This window comes from Schistocerca serialis, chromosome 3 (genome assembly GCF_023864345.2).
Source record: "Schistocerca serialis cubense isolate TAMUIC-IGC-003099 chromosome 3, iqSchSeri2.2, whole genome shotgun sequence".
NCBI lineage: Eukaryota > Metazoa > Arthropoda > Insecta > Orthoptera > Acrididae > Schistocerca > Schistocerca serialis.
The window spans coordinates 190,921,618-190,939,547 of NC_064640.1; the positions used below are offsets into that span (position 1 = coordinate 190,921,618).

Consider the following 17,930-nt stretch of genomic DNA (forward strand, 5'->3'; position numbering starts at 1 on the left):
ATTTCTACATGATATGTGACGGTAATAAATAATAAAATTTTATATGACTGACTTATTCCCTAACAGATGCTCTTCGCCTTTATTGGACCTACTACGTGAGGGCCATAATCAACATTATTTAAGGTGCTGAAACTACCTGTAAGATGTGACCCTTATGAGCTCCATTCATAGAACAAGGTCAAGCCACTGGTTATGAATGCGAAGTCCCACCATTATAAAACAGAAATAAATTTTTACACCACTAGCGACTTCGAACGTTTATACACTGAAATTAAGTGGCCAGGATGTCTTTTCTCTTGATATCACCAAACGAGAAAAGTAAGGTAACCACAGCTCCAGATTTTTACTATCACCCGAATTACCGACAAACAGAGCTGACAATTGCTCGCCATTGCAGACGCTGACTTGAGCAGACCGTATCTAAATTGAGTATAAATTTTTACATCTACGTTAAAAACTGAAATTCGTCGTTCTATAAACTTTAAAAGTTTAGGCCGCTGGCCAGAACATAATTCTGCGAGACACTCTATAGCTCATAGTGCAACAGTCAGAGGGAGAACGTGCGCATTTCAATGCGCTAAATGTCAAGGCACGCACGAGAACTGTACAGGAATCCGTTGAAACGTAGCAGATAAAAGTGATTTAGGACAGGGTCGCGAACATATATTAACACTAACCGTAATTCAACGAGTAGCTGTCATGCTGTGGGAGAGATATAGTTTTCGACTGTTTCTTTTAGTGGCCTACGTCTTTTTATGCGAGGATAAATCAGAAAGTGAATTTTAAGAGAACTCTGTTAACAATTTATTACAGTGAAACAGAAGATGAAAGCGAGTCTCTCGTGTGTCATATTTTCCCCATGCCCGTTGCTGATAGGCTACTTCAACGCCGCCACGTAGCATCAAGTTTTCAGCGGTAAGTGCATCTGCTGGTGGAAAAAATGGCAAATGCAAAGATCACGACCCAGGCAGTCTGAGTACAAGCATAGTGCAAAGTAGACGTATGATTTCTTCGTAGAGTCTGTTGCTGCTAAGGCACGGCGTATTTTACTGATTAGGCTATTTAATAAAAATGTGAGTGTGCTTAAATAGTAAAATCTTACCACTGTTAACAATGTATTTAAATGAAAACTGTCACATTAATCTGTGTATCAGAGGAAGGTAACGAAAGTCGGAACATACGGACTAAGCTCCCCTAGAAAGTGTGGTAGGACCGCTTTTGTTCTCTACTCGTGCGTATATATACACACATCAAAAGAAGTTTAGCACCACCTCGGTACCGAGAGTTCCGGAACGTGTACAGAAAATTGGAATTGAGATCAACATAAACATCATTTCCGCCCTTTCTATTGCTCATGAAAACCACACATTGCATGTTGTACCACCATACAGAGAGACCTTCAGAGCTGGTGGTCCAGATTGCTTTACACACCGGTACCTCTAATACCCAGTAGCACGTCCTCTTGCATTGGTGCATGCCTGTATTCGTCGTGACATACTATCCACAGGTTCATCAAGGCACTGTTGGTCCAGATTGTCCCACTACTTAACGGCGATTCGGCGTGGATCCCTCAGAGTGGTTGGTGGCTCACGTCGTTCATAAACAGCACTTTTCAATCTGTCCCAGGCATGTTTGATAGGGTTCATATCTGGAGGAGATGCTGGCCACTCTAGCCGAGCGATGTCGTTATCCTGAAGGAAGTCATTCACAAGATGTACACCATGGGGGGCGCCAATTGTCGTCCATGAACACGAATGCCTCGCCAGTATGCTGCCGATATGGTTATACTATCGGCCGGAAGATGACATTCACGTATCGTACAGCCGTTACGGCGCCTTCCATGACCACCAGCGGCGTACGTCGGCCCCATATAATGCCATCCCAAAACAGCTGGGCACCTCCACCTTGATGCACTCGCTGGACAGTGTATCTAAGGCGTTCACCCTGACCTCGCCTTCGAACACTTCTCCGACGATTGTCTGGTTGAAGGCATATGCGACACTCATCGGTGAAAAGTACTTGATGTCAATCCTGAGCGGGCTATTCGGCATGTTGCTGGGCCCATCTGTATTGCACTGCATAGTGTCGTGGTTGCAAAGGTGGACCTCGCCGTGGAAGTCGGGAGTCAAGTTGCGCATCATGCAGCCTATTGCGCACAGTTTGAGTCGTAACACGACGTCCTGTGGCTGCACGAAAAGCATTATTCAACATGGTGGCGTTGCTGTCAGGGTTCCTCCGAGCCGTAATCCGTAGGTAGCCGTCATCCGCTGCAGTAGTAGCACTTGGGCGGACTGAGCGAGGCACGTCATCAACAGTTCCTGTCTACCTGTATCTCCTCCATGTCCGAACAACATCGCTTTGGTTCACTCAGATACGCCTGGACACTTCCCTTGTTGAGAGCCCTTCCTGGCACAAAGTAAGAATGCGGACGCGATCGAACAGCGGTATTGACCGTCTAGGCATGGTTGAACTTCAGACAACACGAGCCGTGTACTTCCTTCCTGGTAGAATGACTGGAACTGATCGGCTGTCAGACCCCTCCGTCTAATAGGCGCTGCTCATGCATGGTTGTTTACATGTTTGGGTGGGTTTAGTGACATCTCTGAACAGTCAAAGGGACTGTGTCTGTGATACAATATCCACAGTCAACGTCTATCTTCAGGAGTTCTGAGAACCGGTGTGATGCAAAACTTTTTTTGAGATATTTATACAATCTCACGTATAGGGATATAGCGTGAGCAGCATTCTGTGACTGTTTGGTGACGACACTCTAGTGTACGGGACAGAGTCGTCTTTAAATGACTGTAGGAGTACACAGGATGACTTGGACAGAATTTGTTTGGTGTGACGTACGGCAACTTATTCAAAATTTGGGCAAATGAAAGTAAATGCAGATGAATAGCAAAGACAAGCCTATAATCTATGAATGCAGTGTTAGTTGTGTGCTGCGTGACACAGCCACGTCGATTAAATATCTGGGCGTAACGTTGCAAAGCGACAGGAAATGGAACGAGCACGGAAGGCCGGTTCTAGAGAAGGCGGATGGTCGACTTCGGTATATTGGGATAATTCTGGGAAAGTGTAGCACATCTACAAAGGAGAACGCGTGCAGAAGACTTGTGCGACCCGTTCTCGAGTGTTTGAGATCCTCATCAGGTTGGATTAAACTACAACATCGAAGCAATTGAAAGGCACCTGTTAGATTTGTTAACGATTGGTTCGATCAAAACGCGAGTTTTACTGAAGTACTATGTGAACTCATGTGGGAATCACTGGAGGAAGAAGATGTTCTTTTCGCGGAAGTCAATGGACAAAGTTTAGAGAACCGGCGTCAGCGTCAGACTGCAGAACGAGCCTACTGCCACCAAAATACCGTACATCTCGCGTAAGGAGAGGGAGGAGAAGAAAGGTGAAATTAGAGCTCGTACTGAGACTTACTGACAGTTATTTTTCCCTCGCTCCATTTGCTGGTGGAACACGAAAGCGCATGACCAGCAGTAGTACAAGGTGCCCTCCGCCAAACACCGTACGGTGGCTCTAAGGAGAGGGAGGAGAAGAAAGATGAAATTAGAGCTCTTACTGAGACATGCTGACAGTTATTTTACCCTCGCTCCATTTGCTGGTGGAACACGAATGCGAATGAAGAGCAGTAGTGCAAGGTACCCTCCGCCAAACACCGTACGGTAGCTCACAGAGTATATATGTGAATGAAGAGTTAGTATTTTTAGTAATTAGCCCAATATCAATAGCAAGTAATAGAATCTGAGATACTATGTGTGCCAATTCGCGATACGAAAAATGTGATTTAGTGACAGAATTACGACGAACGTATTCTTTGAACCTTCGAAAATATGCAGTTTCACGTCAGTGATCTATTACTTCCGGTGCTTTGACAATACTGAACAATACTGCGCACACAGTGTCTTTATTTCGACACAAAAATAGTAACGGTCGGTAATCTTCCGAAAGACTAGGCAGTGCGGGGCGGGGCTCCGTACCGAGCGGTATCGATAGCGCGTGATGTATACGGGTGAATTGGTACGCAATAAAGGGATTTGGTTGACGTCGGTCGGGCGCGCAGAGGGCGGCAGAGGACGACCGTGTGGCGCGCGTGGTGCGCGGCGACGGTGCTGCCGCGGCGAGGCGTGGCGGGCTGTGGCGGCGGGGCGAGGCGCCAGTGCGGACATGGAGGAGGCGGCGAGCACGCAGCAGAGGCAGCGGGAGGCGGCGGCGCGGCTGCGCCAGCTGGTGGCCCGCGCGCGCGCGCTGGGCGCCGAGGCGGCGACGCGGCCGGCGGGCCGCCGCCTGCTGGCCGACAGGTGCCAGCCGCAGGCGTCCGGCGCGCCGCCGTCGTCGCCGCTGGCGCTCACTCTGGCCGGCGCCGCCTGCGCGTCGCTCGCGCTGCTGCTGGCGCTCGGCCTGCACACGCACGGCGGCTTCGCGCGCGCCTGGCTCAAGTGGCAGCGCCTCGACATCTACGACGAGGCCGTGAGTCCAAAAGAGTTAACCACAGTACAGTACCCTTAAAGATACAGAAAATATGTACGCCGTGCCCCACAGCTCGTAAATAATGAAAGAACGTTACGACCGTAAGTATAACCCTTTCCGACGTTGGAACACGTATTATGTTCGAGTATAATGAATTTTCTGGAGACTAGGAATCTACTCTGTAGGAATCAGCACGAGTTTCGAAAAAGACGGTCGTGTGAAACCCAGCTCGCGCTATTCGTCCACGAGACTCAGAGGGCCACAGACACGGGTTCCCAGGTAGATGCCGTGATTCTTGACTTCCGCAAGGCGTTCCATACGGTTTCCCACAGTCGTTTAATGAACAAAGTAAGAGCATATGGACTATCAGACCAATTGTGTGATTGGATTGAAGAGTTCCTAGATAACAGAACGCAGCATGTCATTCTCAATGGAGAGAAGTCTTCCGAAGTAAGTGTGATTTCAGGTTCTAACAACCCTACCACAACAAAGGTCAGCATTTAATAACGATTGTGGTCTTGCTCACGCTGCTAAATACTGCATTTTCGGGAAACAACAGTCATATTATGTGGCAGGTGTCATTAGAGCACAGTTAATAAAGTCATTTCATGTAATAATCAAAAATCTAGGCACTCATCTTTTTGTGTTTCCCACGTTGGTCTCGCCGTAAAATCATGGCTCAATCGTTGAAAATCTAGGTGGTTATGATTCCAAGCTCGGATGCAAAGAGGCCTAGATTTTATTCTGCTATATTCAAAAGTTTTGTAGATGCGCTTCTCAAACCATTCTTGGGGATTAAACCTTTCAAAGTTAGCACGATGGTGATGTAAAACAATAATCAGCACTCCGAATTTAAGTTACACTTCCTTTTAACTGCTTTCATTGCAATATCACGTGACACACAAGACATCACTTCACAATACAAAACATACTTGAAAACATCTTCCTCACATTTTATAAGCCAACTACAATATGCATCTTTCCAACATGATGTCCAAGACTTGACCTTCTCAAGGTCCGACTCTCTAACAAGTTAACAACCAACTAATAATCGCTTACGCGCCCAAAAATCAGAGTTACAAGTACGTCAAAGATCATAGTGACAAAAGAAAGAATACACATAAGAATAATATCATTGCAATATAAACATATCGATGTATGACAAATGAAATCAAATCTGAATGTTGTCTCAGAAATATGTCAACTACTTTGCAGAAACACAGTAGAATATAGCTGGTATCGTGAGGTTCAGGTGAGGTGCCGTAATGGTTGCGTAATTCAAATACCATTACAAGGTGTGCCGCAGGGGAGTGTCGTAGGACCGTTGCTATTCACAATATACATAAATGTCCTTGTGGATGACATCGGAAGTTCACTGAGGCTTTTTGCGGACGATGCTGTGGTATATCGAGAGGTTGTAACAATGGAACATTGTACTGAAATGCAGGAGGATCTGCAGCGAATTGACGCATGTTGCCGGGAATGGCAATTGAATCTCAATGTAGACAAGTGTAATGTGCTGCGAATACATAGAAAGAAAAATCCCTTATCATTTAGCTACAATATAGTAGGTCAGCAACTGGAAGCAGTTAATTCCATAAATTATCTGGGAGTACGCATTAGGAGTGATTTAAAATGGAATGATCATATAAAGTTGAACGTCGGTAAAGCAGATGCCAGACTGAGATTCGTTGGAAGAATCCTAAGGAAATGCAATCCGAAAACAAAGGAAGTAGGTTACAGTACGCTTGTTCGCCCACTGCTTGAATAGTGCTCACTGGTGTGGGATCCGTACCAGATAGGGTTGATAGAAGAGATAGAGAAGATCCAAAGGAGAGCAGCGCCCTTCGTTACAGGATTATTTAGTAATCGCGAAAGCGTTACAGAGATGTTAGACAAACTCCAGTGGAAGACTCTACAGGAGAGACGCTCAGTAGCTCGGTACGGGCTTTTGTTGAAGTTTCGAGAACATACCTTCACCGAGGACTCAAGCAGTATATTGCTCCCTCCTACGTATATCTCGCGAAGAGACCATGAGGATAAAATCAGAGAGATTAGAGCCCACACGGAGGCATATCGACAATCCTTCTTTCCACGAGCAGTACGAGACTGGAATAGAAGGGAGAACCGATAGAGGTACTAAAGGTACCCTGCGCCACACACCGTCAGGTGGCTTGCGGAGTATGGATGTAGATGTAGATGTAGATGCTACCTCACCCTTGTGACGTGGTTGTCGACTGGGTGGTAGCGGATTCGAATGCTGGTGGTGGACGAAATTTTCATCGCCAATATTTGGCCAGTAAGGGGTCGGAAAATTCTAGACCACCGTACTTTGCGGCAGTGTCCCGGATTAAATTCCGAGCCTGTCCGCAGCGTCTCACTGAATGGTGACGTATCGCACTTTTAGTAACGACCCGTCCGTCGGATGGGGATGTTTCGTGTGGCAGACCTCGGCGCTACACAGGTGTGCAAAACGTAAGGACGAAGGTAGCTTTGGCATGATGCAACAGTGCCAAGTAACATAGTTCGATGGAACTTGGACCATATATGGGAAGAATTGTTACAGCATAGTTCAGAAAGTGATTGAAAGAAATGCCCGATTAGACGAATACAAATGACACATTTATGCGAAGACAATAATTATACTGAAGTCATAGCGAATTATGATCGTCCCCTGGACATTACAAAAGGAGGGACATCGTTGTTAAGGGTGTGTGTGATCACCAAAAACGGTTATGCGTGCTCTGCAATGTGCTGCCTTACTGGCCACGAGGTTGGTACGGAGTTCTTGTTGTAGGGCGTTTCATTCCTCCACTAGCGCAATTGCTGGTTGATGGTTGGTGCACGTGCACGAGCTGCAATACGGTTCCCCAAACGCATCCCACACGTGCCCGATGGGATTTAAGCCCGGGGAGCGGCAGGCCAGTCCATTCGCCGAATATCCTCTCGTTCCTAGATCTCCTCCACGTGCGCAGAACTATGCGGTCGCCCGTTCTCATCCATAAAAGTGAAGACAGGGCCTAAATCTCCCGCTCAAAAGACGCACATGAGGCAGAAGTGCCGGCCGCTGCGGCCGATCGGTTCTAGGTGCTTTAGTCCGGAACCGCGCTGCTGCTCCTGTCGCAGGTTCGAATCCTGCCTCGGACATGGATGTGCGTGATGTCCTTAGGTTAGGTTAGGTTTAAGTAGTTATAAGTCTAGGGGACTGATGACCTCAGATGTTAAGTCCCATAGTGCTCAGAGCCATTTGAACCACTTTTTTTGAGGCAGAAGTACAGAGTCACAACAGGATCGACCAATGAGTGTACCTCTTTCAAAGATTTGGAGGCCAGTACGCCCATGCCACATTACACCTCCCCACCCCACGAGGTGCATTCAAGTTCTAAGGCCTCCGATTTTTTTTTTTCTAATTAACTACTCACCCGAAATCGATGAAACTGGCGTTACTTCTCGACGTAATCGCCCTGCAGACGTACACATTTTTCACAACGCTGACGCCATGATTCCATGGCAGCGGCGAAGGCTTCTTTAGGAGTCTGTTTTGACCACTGGAAAATCGCTGAGGCAATAGCAGCACGGCTGGTGAATGTGCGGCCGCGGAGAGTGTCTTTCATTGTTGGAAAAAGCCAAAAGTCAGTAGGAGCCAGGTCAGGTGAGTAGGGAGCATGAGGAATCACTTCAAAGTTGTTATCACGAAGAAACTGTTGCATAACGTTAGCCCGATGTGCGGGTGCGTTGTCTTGGTGAAACAGCACACGCGCAGCCCTTCCCGGACGTTTTTGTTGCAGTGCAGGAAGGAATTTGTTCTTCAAAACATTTTCGTAGGATGCAACTGTTACCGTAGTGCCCTTTGGAACGCAATGGGTAAGGATTACGCCCTCGCTGTCCCAGAACATGGACACCATCATTTTTTCAGCACTGGCGGTTACCCGAAATATTTTTGGTGGCGGTGAAACTGTGTGCTTCCATTGAGCTGACTGGCGCTTTGTTTCTGGATTGAAAAATGGCATCCACGTCTCATCCATCGTCACAACCGACGAAAAGAAAGTCCCATTCATGCTGTCGTTGCGCGTCAACATTGCTTGGCAACATGCCACACGGGCAGCCATGTGGTCGTCCGTCAGCATTCGTGGCACCCACCTGGATGACACTTTCGCATTTTCAGGTCGTCATACAGGATTGTGTGCACAGAACCCACAGAAATGCCAACTCTGGAGGCGATCTGTTCAACAGTCATTCGGCGATCCCCCAAAACAATTCTCTCCACTATCTCGATCATGTCGTCAGACTGGCTTGTGCGAACCCGAGGTTGTTTCAGTTTGTTCTCACACGATGTTCTGCCTTCATTGAAGTGTCGCACCCACGAACGCACTTTCGACACATCCATAACTCCATCACCACATGTCTCCTTCAACTGTCGATGAATTTCAATTGGTTTCACACCACGCAAATTCAGAAAACGAATGATTGTTCGCTGTTCAAGTAAGGAAAACGTCGCCATTTTAAGTATTTAAAACAGTTCTCATTCTCGCCGCTGGCGGTAAAATTCCATCTGCCGTACGGTGCTGCCATCTCTGGGACGTATTGACAATGAACGCGGCCTCATTTTAAAACAATGCGCATGTTTCTATCTCTTTCCAGTCTGGAGAAAAAAAATCGGAGGCCTTAGAACTTGAATGCAGCTCGTATAACGCCTGGACCACCAAAACGATTATGTTTGGGAATGTTCCTGGCGCGTTTCGTGCTCTCGCCTCTCTCCATATCTGGGTACCTTAAGTGATAACAGTGTCGAACATGATCATTTTCGTGGCCCTAGTGTTGTGGTGTGGGGAGGCATAAAGTTGCGTGGGTGGACTGACCTCAAAATCTCCGAACACAGAACACTCACCGATCAACAATGTTCTGACTCCCCGTTCACGTCTTTTCAAGGAAGGAAGATTCGGTTTAACGTCCCATTGACATCGAGGTCATTAGAGATGGAGCATAAGCTCGGATTGCGTCAAGGATGGGAAAGGAAATCGGCCGTGCCCTTTCAAAGGAACCATCCCCGTATTTGACTGAAGCGATTTAGGGAAATCACGGAAGACCTAAATCTGGACGGCCAGACGCTGGGTTGAACCGTCGTTCTACCGAATGCGGGTCTAGTACGCTAACCACTGCGTCACCTCGCTAGGTTGCGTCTTTTCAGGCGCGCATTCGGGCCTGATTTCATTTCTATGGATGACAATGAGTGATTTTATCGAATTGCGCAGGTGGAGAAGCTCGCAGAATCAGATGATAGTCGATGACTGGACTGGTCTGCCCGTTCCACCGTCGGGCACCTGTGGGGAGACGAAGCGCAACCCGGCACATGCACCAACTTTCAAGCACGCTGGATATGATCAAAACTCGTAGTCCATAACAAAAAAGAACGGTCAAATGTTTTGTGAAATCATTTGTCTAAGAGTAGTAAGTAATACACATAGCTTACAGAAACCTTTGACGCGCTTTTTAATGATGCTCTGAATCATGCACAGCATGCTCATATGTAGAGTGACGTAAGGAGACCACTGAGTGAAACTGCACCACACAAATACCTTCTAGTGCGCCTTAACATTCGGAAATCCGTAGTTCAACATTGAACGTCAAACAGTCAGTCGGCTCGTCATTTGCTGTACGTGATTGAGAGCATGATTCAATGGCGCATAAAATGCTTTTTAGTCTATTTTAGTTCTTATTTTTAGACAAATCATTTAACATAAACAAGTGATTGTCCTTTTTCTTTCAGATTTTATTTTCAAGTCTTGTTCAGAAAGTTTGAAATATAATATATTGAAATATCGATCGTTATTCTATTATTTTTAAGATAATACAGACTACAAATTAAGAGAAAGCAGAGCAGATTCAATTTATGCTGAGATTTGATTTTTTTTTACTTGATTTACGTACCTAGAAGCAGCTCTCCGTAAAATGTTTCAATTTCTCCTCGAATTTTTAATTATATTTTTCTTAATTACCATGATTACTTTCAAGCAATTAAATATTTCTTTGCGAAACTAGACCTTCCACTAGTCAATTTGATACTCCAGTTTTACATTTCCCACTCTTCGTTTGGCTATGAAAATTTGGACAAAAATCCATTGGGTAGTTTCTAGGGAGTCTGATGGCCCCTCCGTCCAGTAATTTTACCGAAAACATATTTGTGATTCCAGCAGCAGCTTATCTTGGTAAGCACCAACATCTTCGAATATCGAAATAAGTCTTAAGAGATTGTAGTTCTGAAAGAGACGAGTATTTTCGAGTATCAGTGACAACTCTCTCACTTAATGATTTTATCAGAATTTACAAAAATCATATTTCACATTTTTATACTTAGAAACTCACATCCTGGAAAACATAAATTAATTTCCTAGTCTTAGTTACTCTTGCATGTTTTGGCACTAATGTATCATCTTCTGTTGGTGCTTATTTCTGAAAATATATTGTTCGTTATTTGCATTATTTAGAAATATATTATTATTAATACTAAGATAGTATATGAAGGTGTTTATTTTCGTTTTGGTTACTTGAATTCAAGTGAGGTAAGACATAACGTGCTGGGACATTCCTAAAACTTAACCCTTAAAAAGACACATATTAAAGGTATCTACCACAATGATAATAGATTTGCACGTACTATTTTTATGCCTGGAAACAGTGGCTGAATATCTCCTATATGCCGGCCGGAGTGGCCGTGCAGTTCTAGGCGCTACAGTCTGGAGCCGAGCGACCGCTACGGTCGCAGGTTCGAATCCTGCCTCGGGCATGGATGTGTGTGATGTCCTTAGGTTAGTTAGGTTTAATTCGTTCTGAGTTCTAGGCGACTGATGACCTCAGAAGTTAAGTCGCATAGTGGTCAGAGCCATTTTGACTTTGAACGGCAAAGAGGTGCAGCGACTGAGACAATGGACTTCAGCGTGAAGGAGCACGGTTCACACCCACGAAGCTACATAGTCACCAGAACTCCTGCAGTTCTTATAAGCATTTGGACTTTTTGTAGTAGAAAATGTTCACCAATGAAGCAGCAGTTGAAAACGTCTCACAGGCTTTTCCTCAGTCCAGAAATCTGAACCGGTATTAGTAAAGCAGTTCCTAGTTAAACGAGTCCGTAAACACCAAATAGTGCCATCCCATGGGTTGAGGTTTCCTTCGGTCGAAGTAATGTTGCTTAAAAGTCCACTGTATTTAACATACAATGTGAAACAATCTAGTGTCACTGTATACAGGAAGATCCACGTAACTTGGAGACTGTACTTCATAGTTTTGGCTTTACCATTAACTCACTTTCAGCCTCGTGTTAAGAAGAATCCTCATTAAAAACCTTAAGAAGTGTTCTGTATCACAAATACTCTTTCCAGCATCTCTGTAATTGCGACAGAGAAAAAAGCATATCGTTCCGTTTTATGAAATATTTCGTTTGCTTAATTGTGTCGACTGATGAAAATGTTACGAATGTTAAACACAGACATGCATGCGGCAAGAGTATAATTTAAATCACTGACCAGTCGTCGATATTCAGGTTTTCCGTAGTTTCCCTAAGTCGTATGAGGCAGACATGTTTCCTTCAGAAAGGTCGCGGCCGAACTCCTGTCTCATCTTTGTCCACTTGTAATGAGCGGTATTTCAATGGGACGTTAAACTCTAACCTTCCTTCCATTTTTCCAAGGTCTCACTTATTCCCAGGGACGATGGTAATGTCATTTGCGTACATAAGTATGACAAAGTCTTGTCCGCTTACTTTCACTCTTTCTTACGTCACGTGCTTAGTATATGCATTGGAAATAAGACGCACACACCAACTTAATATCACGTCTTTTTTTATTCCTGCATTTTGCATGTCTACTCTTTGCGCAAAGTTGACTAATTAACAGAACACGAAGACCAGCAATATAAACGCCTGAGAAGAGAGATAACTTGAGTTTGGTCATTTAGAGAGGACAGAGGTAATATCTTACATGCTCGTTTGAAGCCTGAAACTGCACGTGCGAGACACTAGATGGCACCAGCGCACTATATCAGTTCCATTCGCTGAATGAAATAAATGGAATCAATGGAGAGAAAAATCAATGAAACTGCAGTGACATGACAGGATGTTGCACCTAGAACATCAACAAGACCATTTATTTGAGATTTACGTTGCCCTTGTGTCAATCGTATTTACATATTCAGAGAATATGTATAAGGAAAGATGAGTCCTCGTTATCTGTCCAAATATGATTGGCACGAGGACGATGTCTGAATTGGAATGAATTTGCATTGACGCACTTCATAGTGAGTTGTTCTTTGACTGTGGCACAATAGTCGAAATGACGTCGGTAAGTAAATAAATAATCTTACCAACATAAAGATGGAATATCTTCGCCCTACCGAAAAACAGCAGGTCTATTGACGCAAGTAAGCAGAAAAGGATGAAATGTCGGTGAAATCCGCTTAGAAATGCTGAACCTAAGCAGTGGTGAATATATCGCACCTGGCTGTAACAATTTGTACTGATACGAAACAGAGTGATGAAATAGGCCCAGCGGTAGGCAAGGCAAAATGCAGTCACTCTGCAAAGGAGGCTATTTATACGCACTTGTGGGTCCTGTCTTACAATACAGTTGAGCTGTGAGGGATCCACACCAAATAGGACTAACAGGGGCTATTGATCGTATCAAAAGAATGGCGACGAGTTCGTTTGACTCACGGGAGAGCGGCACCGAAATTTTGAGAAACCCGAATAGCAGACTCTTCAAAATAGACGCTAATCATCCCGTGAAAGACTACTTACAAAGTTTGAAGAACCAATGTTAAGTAAAGATATTCTTCAGCAGCCTACGTATCGCTCGCTTAGGGATGATCTGCACAAGATTACACTGATTACAGATATCACAGAGGCATTTAAGCAGTAATCTCTCCAGTCTTCCATACGCGGTTAGAAAGAGACGAACTCCTAATATGTGGTATCACGCTAAGTACGCTCTGCCATGCACTTCGAAGTGGTTTGCAAAGTTTTTATGTAGATGTAGATGAAGACAATTGGAAATTTCTTCCACAGCGGGATATTAACTGAGATCTCTCGCTTATCGTAAGCAGTGGAATTAAACTGTGTGTCTAATTGATTACAAAAAATGGCTCTGAGCACTATGGGACTTAACTGCTGTGGTCATCAGTCCCCCAGAACTTAGAACTACTTAAACCTAACTAACCTAAGGACATCACACACATCCATGCCCGAGGCAGGATTCGAATCTGCGACCCTAGCGGTCACGCGGTTCCAGACTGTAGCGCCTAGAACCACACGGCTACTCCGGCCGGCAATTGATTACTGTTTTCGCGCTTAAAACGAGTTCCACCCTCGTGTCATGGAATGGCACAAATTTTCACTGTCAAGACATATTCACTACATTACTTCTTTAATATTCCGGAACGGATTTCAACGATACTGTTTCAAACCGCTACATTTCATCGATTTACTCGACATTAATGCACTCCATTGAATTTCAATTAATTTATTTCGTATGATGTATATCACTGTTGCGAGGTAACTAATGATCCTGCACCGAATCCGTTTATCTAGAGTTACTATTCCCACACACACTGTGGAAAAAACCTCTGGATGTAGAGTTGGAAACAAATAGGAGCAAACGTCAGTGACATAAAAAATTTGATTCGAATGTGAAGGTATCCTCAGACGGACTAAAATTTTGTCACTAAATGGTTAGAGAGACCACTCGCGATAAGTAGGATTTGTTGAGCTACCCATTGTCTCTCCAATTATTTCCATGCCAGGAAAAGAATCACGATCTACAGAAAGTTACAGAGTTTGTAGTTCTTAGGGAAGTATTCAGACATACCTGGATGACTGCCTCTCTTCTCTCCTACTTTATAAATGATCAAATTTACGATCCTTTGGTTAAAAGATATCCCGTGTTCCGTTACTCGCTTTTGAGCTCCGTACGGATGTCTCGGCAAGTTTCTATCTGGAGTTGTTTGCCTCAGCTTCATTCGTAGTTTGTTGTTTCTCGTGTGTTATTCTGCGGCGGAGATGACATTGAAGATTGCTTGTTAGGTGGAGTGTTACCTTCGCGCTGCTGTGTTGGGAAACAGAAAAGCAAATGAAGCACAACATTGTCCGTGACAGTTGTGTCCTAAAGAGCCACGCGAGGTGGCGCAGGGAAGGCAAAAGAAACTGGACTCGTCTTTGGCAGCCAATCACATTTAGACTTTCCGTAATTTCCCTGAATCCCATACGGCAAATACTGGGATTTCTTTCAAAGGGCGCGTCCGAATTCCTTCTGCAGTTCGAATTTTAATCTGTCGTTAAAGCCCTCGACATCGACGGGATGGTAAACACTTTTCAACCTCCTGCCTTTTGATCGCCGAAGCGTCTGCTTTTAATCGAGTGTTAATTCAGTCCAGAAATACGCATGTGGATACGCTCGTGGAGTATGCCTGTGGTCCTTATAAACTGCGCAATGGAGTATTTTGTTTTGTTTTCCGCCGTGGCATGTTACTATTAAATAGCTGACACCATTTTTAATTCTTTACTTCCCGTAAAATAAACTTCCCTTCCACAAAATTCCTACAGTGAGGCACGCAGATTTTCAAAAAAGTCTTTCTATCTTGTTCAGAAGCTTCGTATGTAGGAGAGTACGCCTTTTCTTTGGAAGTTTCCCGTCTCATTCTGTCAAGGTATCGGCGCCCTGCTTTCTTGAGCGAGCCACGATATAAAAGACTTGCTGTCATATCGATTCCTAGTTGTGACGCGGATATAAAGCATGTCCTCTACGATCGTGTACCTAATATCATCTTCCCTTTCTCGTTAACAACACTTTTACGAGAAAGCTTTCCTGGTGGCTACAAAATATTTTTCCCAAGCCGAGCGGAGCCTTTGTTCAAAAATACCTCGTGTCATATTACTGCAAACGTACAAGGGCTTTCTATGACAAGGCAAAACCTATGAAAAAGCTCTTAGATGTTATCGGAGCTACCAAGGCACATTTTATTTCAACCTAATCTGCCAGATATACTCTGTATAGATTACAAGTGTGTTATGAATGACCTGCACGGCAAACCACTGTTTGAGGTTAACGCATTCGGAATTGACAATCTCTGTAAGCAAAGTTGCTTGGTATTCAGCTTCGCATTACATCACTCGCTTTCTGAAGCAATTTCATCAGTAGGAGTGCCTTTTATCACATTCTTTATGTTAGTAAAATCTAATTTCTGTTCACATTTACTGTTGGCAGCAGCTGTTTAGGAGCGTAAAAGGCATCTGCTTTCTTTTAACATCCACAGTTACATATATACTAAGCAATGAGGTGTACAGTTCATGACGAAGGTGTGGTCGAGCGGTTCTAGGCGCTTCAGTCTGGAACCGCGCAACCGATACGGTCGCAGGTTAGAATCCTGCCTCGGGCATGGATGTGTGTGATGTCCTTAGGTTAATTAGGTTAAAGTAGTTCTAAGTTCTAGGGGACTGATGACCTCAGATGTTAAGTCCCATAGTGCTCAGAGCCATTTGAACCATAACGAAGGGTGCATCCTAACAGTATTATAAGTTGTCTGTCCCAATCCAGTCTGTCCAATTTTTCCTCACAAAATACATTCTTCCTTTTTGGGGACAGTGACAATGATGAAGCACCGAAAAGCTTTACGCAATTATTGCAGGTAACTCTTTCTCCAATGTTGCGACGCAGATTACTCCATACTCGACTCCCGCAGCACAGGACGCGTGCGCACACTTACGGGGTGGAGGTGACAGAAAATAAATTATAATGTAAAGAATGGGGATCTTGTGGGTATTACTGATGTGGAAATTCTGCATTTTTAGCCAAATATGTGAGACTGTGAATACTGAGAAGGCGATGGAGCAAAGGTATTGCACATGGTGAGGAAGGGGTATCATGACCATATAGAGGCGGTCAGTTAGGCATTTCACAAAGTAGTAGGCGACGGATATTCGTTTCTAGGCCGTGAACGACACTTTTCGTTTCATGGCTTTGCGGACAACCTTTGTTTTTGTCATTTATAAAGCAATGAACGCACAGGGTGCCGTAAAATAATGTCCCAGTTATAAATTTTAATAGTATCAACTATAAGCATTGTACAGTGTTGGTTCAAGGTCAAAATTAAAGAGTGGCTCAAAAAGTTTTAGATTAGCACATACTGTAGGCGACTGATGCTATATTGCTTTCACGCTTGCAGCGCCACATACCCCACTTATGCAAAATGGCGACTCCTGAGTGTAAAGCGTTTCTTGTTCTGCAGTTTGTTATGAGTCAGTCTGGAATTTGAGTTCAACGTGTGTTTCGTTAAAGTTTTCATTATGGTCTCCAATGCGGCAAAAACATTCCCCGATGCGTGTGCAAATGGAAAAGCGCGGGACGACAAAACGTGTCTGAAGAGGATGTTGACTTCAGCGCATCTTACCTTCCTAATCCTAAGAAGTCGGCTGGATAGGATCTGAAAACGTACTGTGGGAAGTGCCTTGCAGTTCGCGTCTTCTTGAATGCCTTAATCGCTGCTTAGGCCTAATCGGCGCAGCAAAGCAACTAAAGCCACTTAATAAAGGTAAGTCGTCCGGTCCAGATTGTGTGCCAGGTACTTTCATTTCAGAGTATATTGATGTAATAGCCCCATTTTTAGCAATCAACTGTTTGCTTGACGAAAGATCTGTACCTAAACCCTAATTTACACGACGACATTGGGTTGCGCCACTCGTTGCGTGGAATGACTTGCACGCAAATGCTATCATATTTGACTGTAGACACGGCGAAACCAGTATACACTTCAGTTTCGTCGTTTTGTGGATTCATGAGTCATGTCTGAAATGAAAGTTTTGGCAGCTGCACCTCGCACGAGTTGCGATGGAGGTCAAGCTTGTTGCGTGGAATCGCTGCATAAGAAAAAAACGAGAAACATGTTTAGATTCGTGACTGGATGAAGAAGAGACGTCAGCTCGGTTGCTCGGCATCCTTGCTGAAATAATTTGTAATGGAAGACCCAAGAAGTTCTTTTAATTATCTGAGAATGTCACCAGAGCTGTTCACGTTCTTTTAAATAGAATAAAGATACGTAACGCATGAAGCACTGTCGCCAGAACTGAAATTACCCAGCACTTTCAAAATGGTTCAAATGGCTCTGAGCACTATGGAACTTAACTTCTGAGGTCATCAGTCCCCTAGAACTTAGAACTACTTAAACCTAACTAACGTAAGGACATCACGCACATCCATGCCCGCGGCAGGATTCGAACCTGCGACCGTAGCGGTCGCGCGGTTCCAGACTGTAGCGCCTAGAACCGCTCGGCCACTCCGACCCAGCACTTTGCGTGCATTACAATTGAGAACACTCGTAATGCTATAAGATGTGGTTTTAGTTGGTGATAACGCTTTTTCATTAACACCAATAATTATTGACATTAACAATAATGATTATTA

At 44.5% G+C, this 17,930-nt stretch overlaps 1 protein-coding gene across 1 annotated transcript in view; it reads left to right on the forward strand.

The window, feature by feature from the left end:
• The first annotated feature begins 4,185 nt into the window (after positions 1-4,185).
• LOC126470740 (uncharacterized) overlaps positions 4,186-17,930 on the forward strand; it is a 549,460-nt gene continuing 535,715 nt past the window's right edge. Inside the window, exon 1 of the mRNA XM_050098745.1 lies at positions 4,186-4,488. Within this exon, the coding sequence (XP_049954702.1) occupies positions 4,186-4,488 (303 nt within the window). The remainder of the gene's footprint in view (positions 4,489-17,930) is intronic.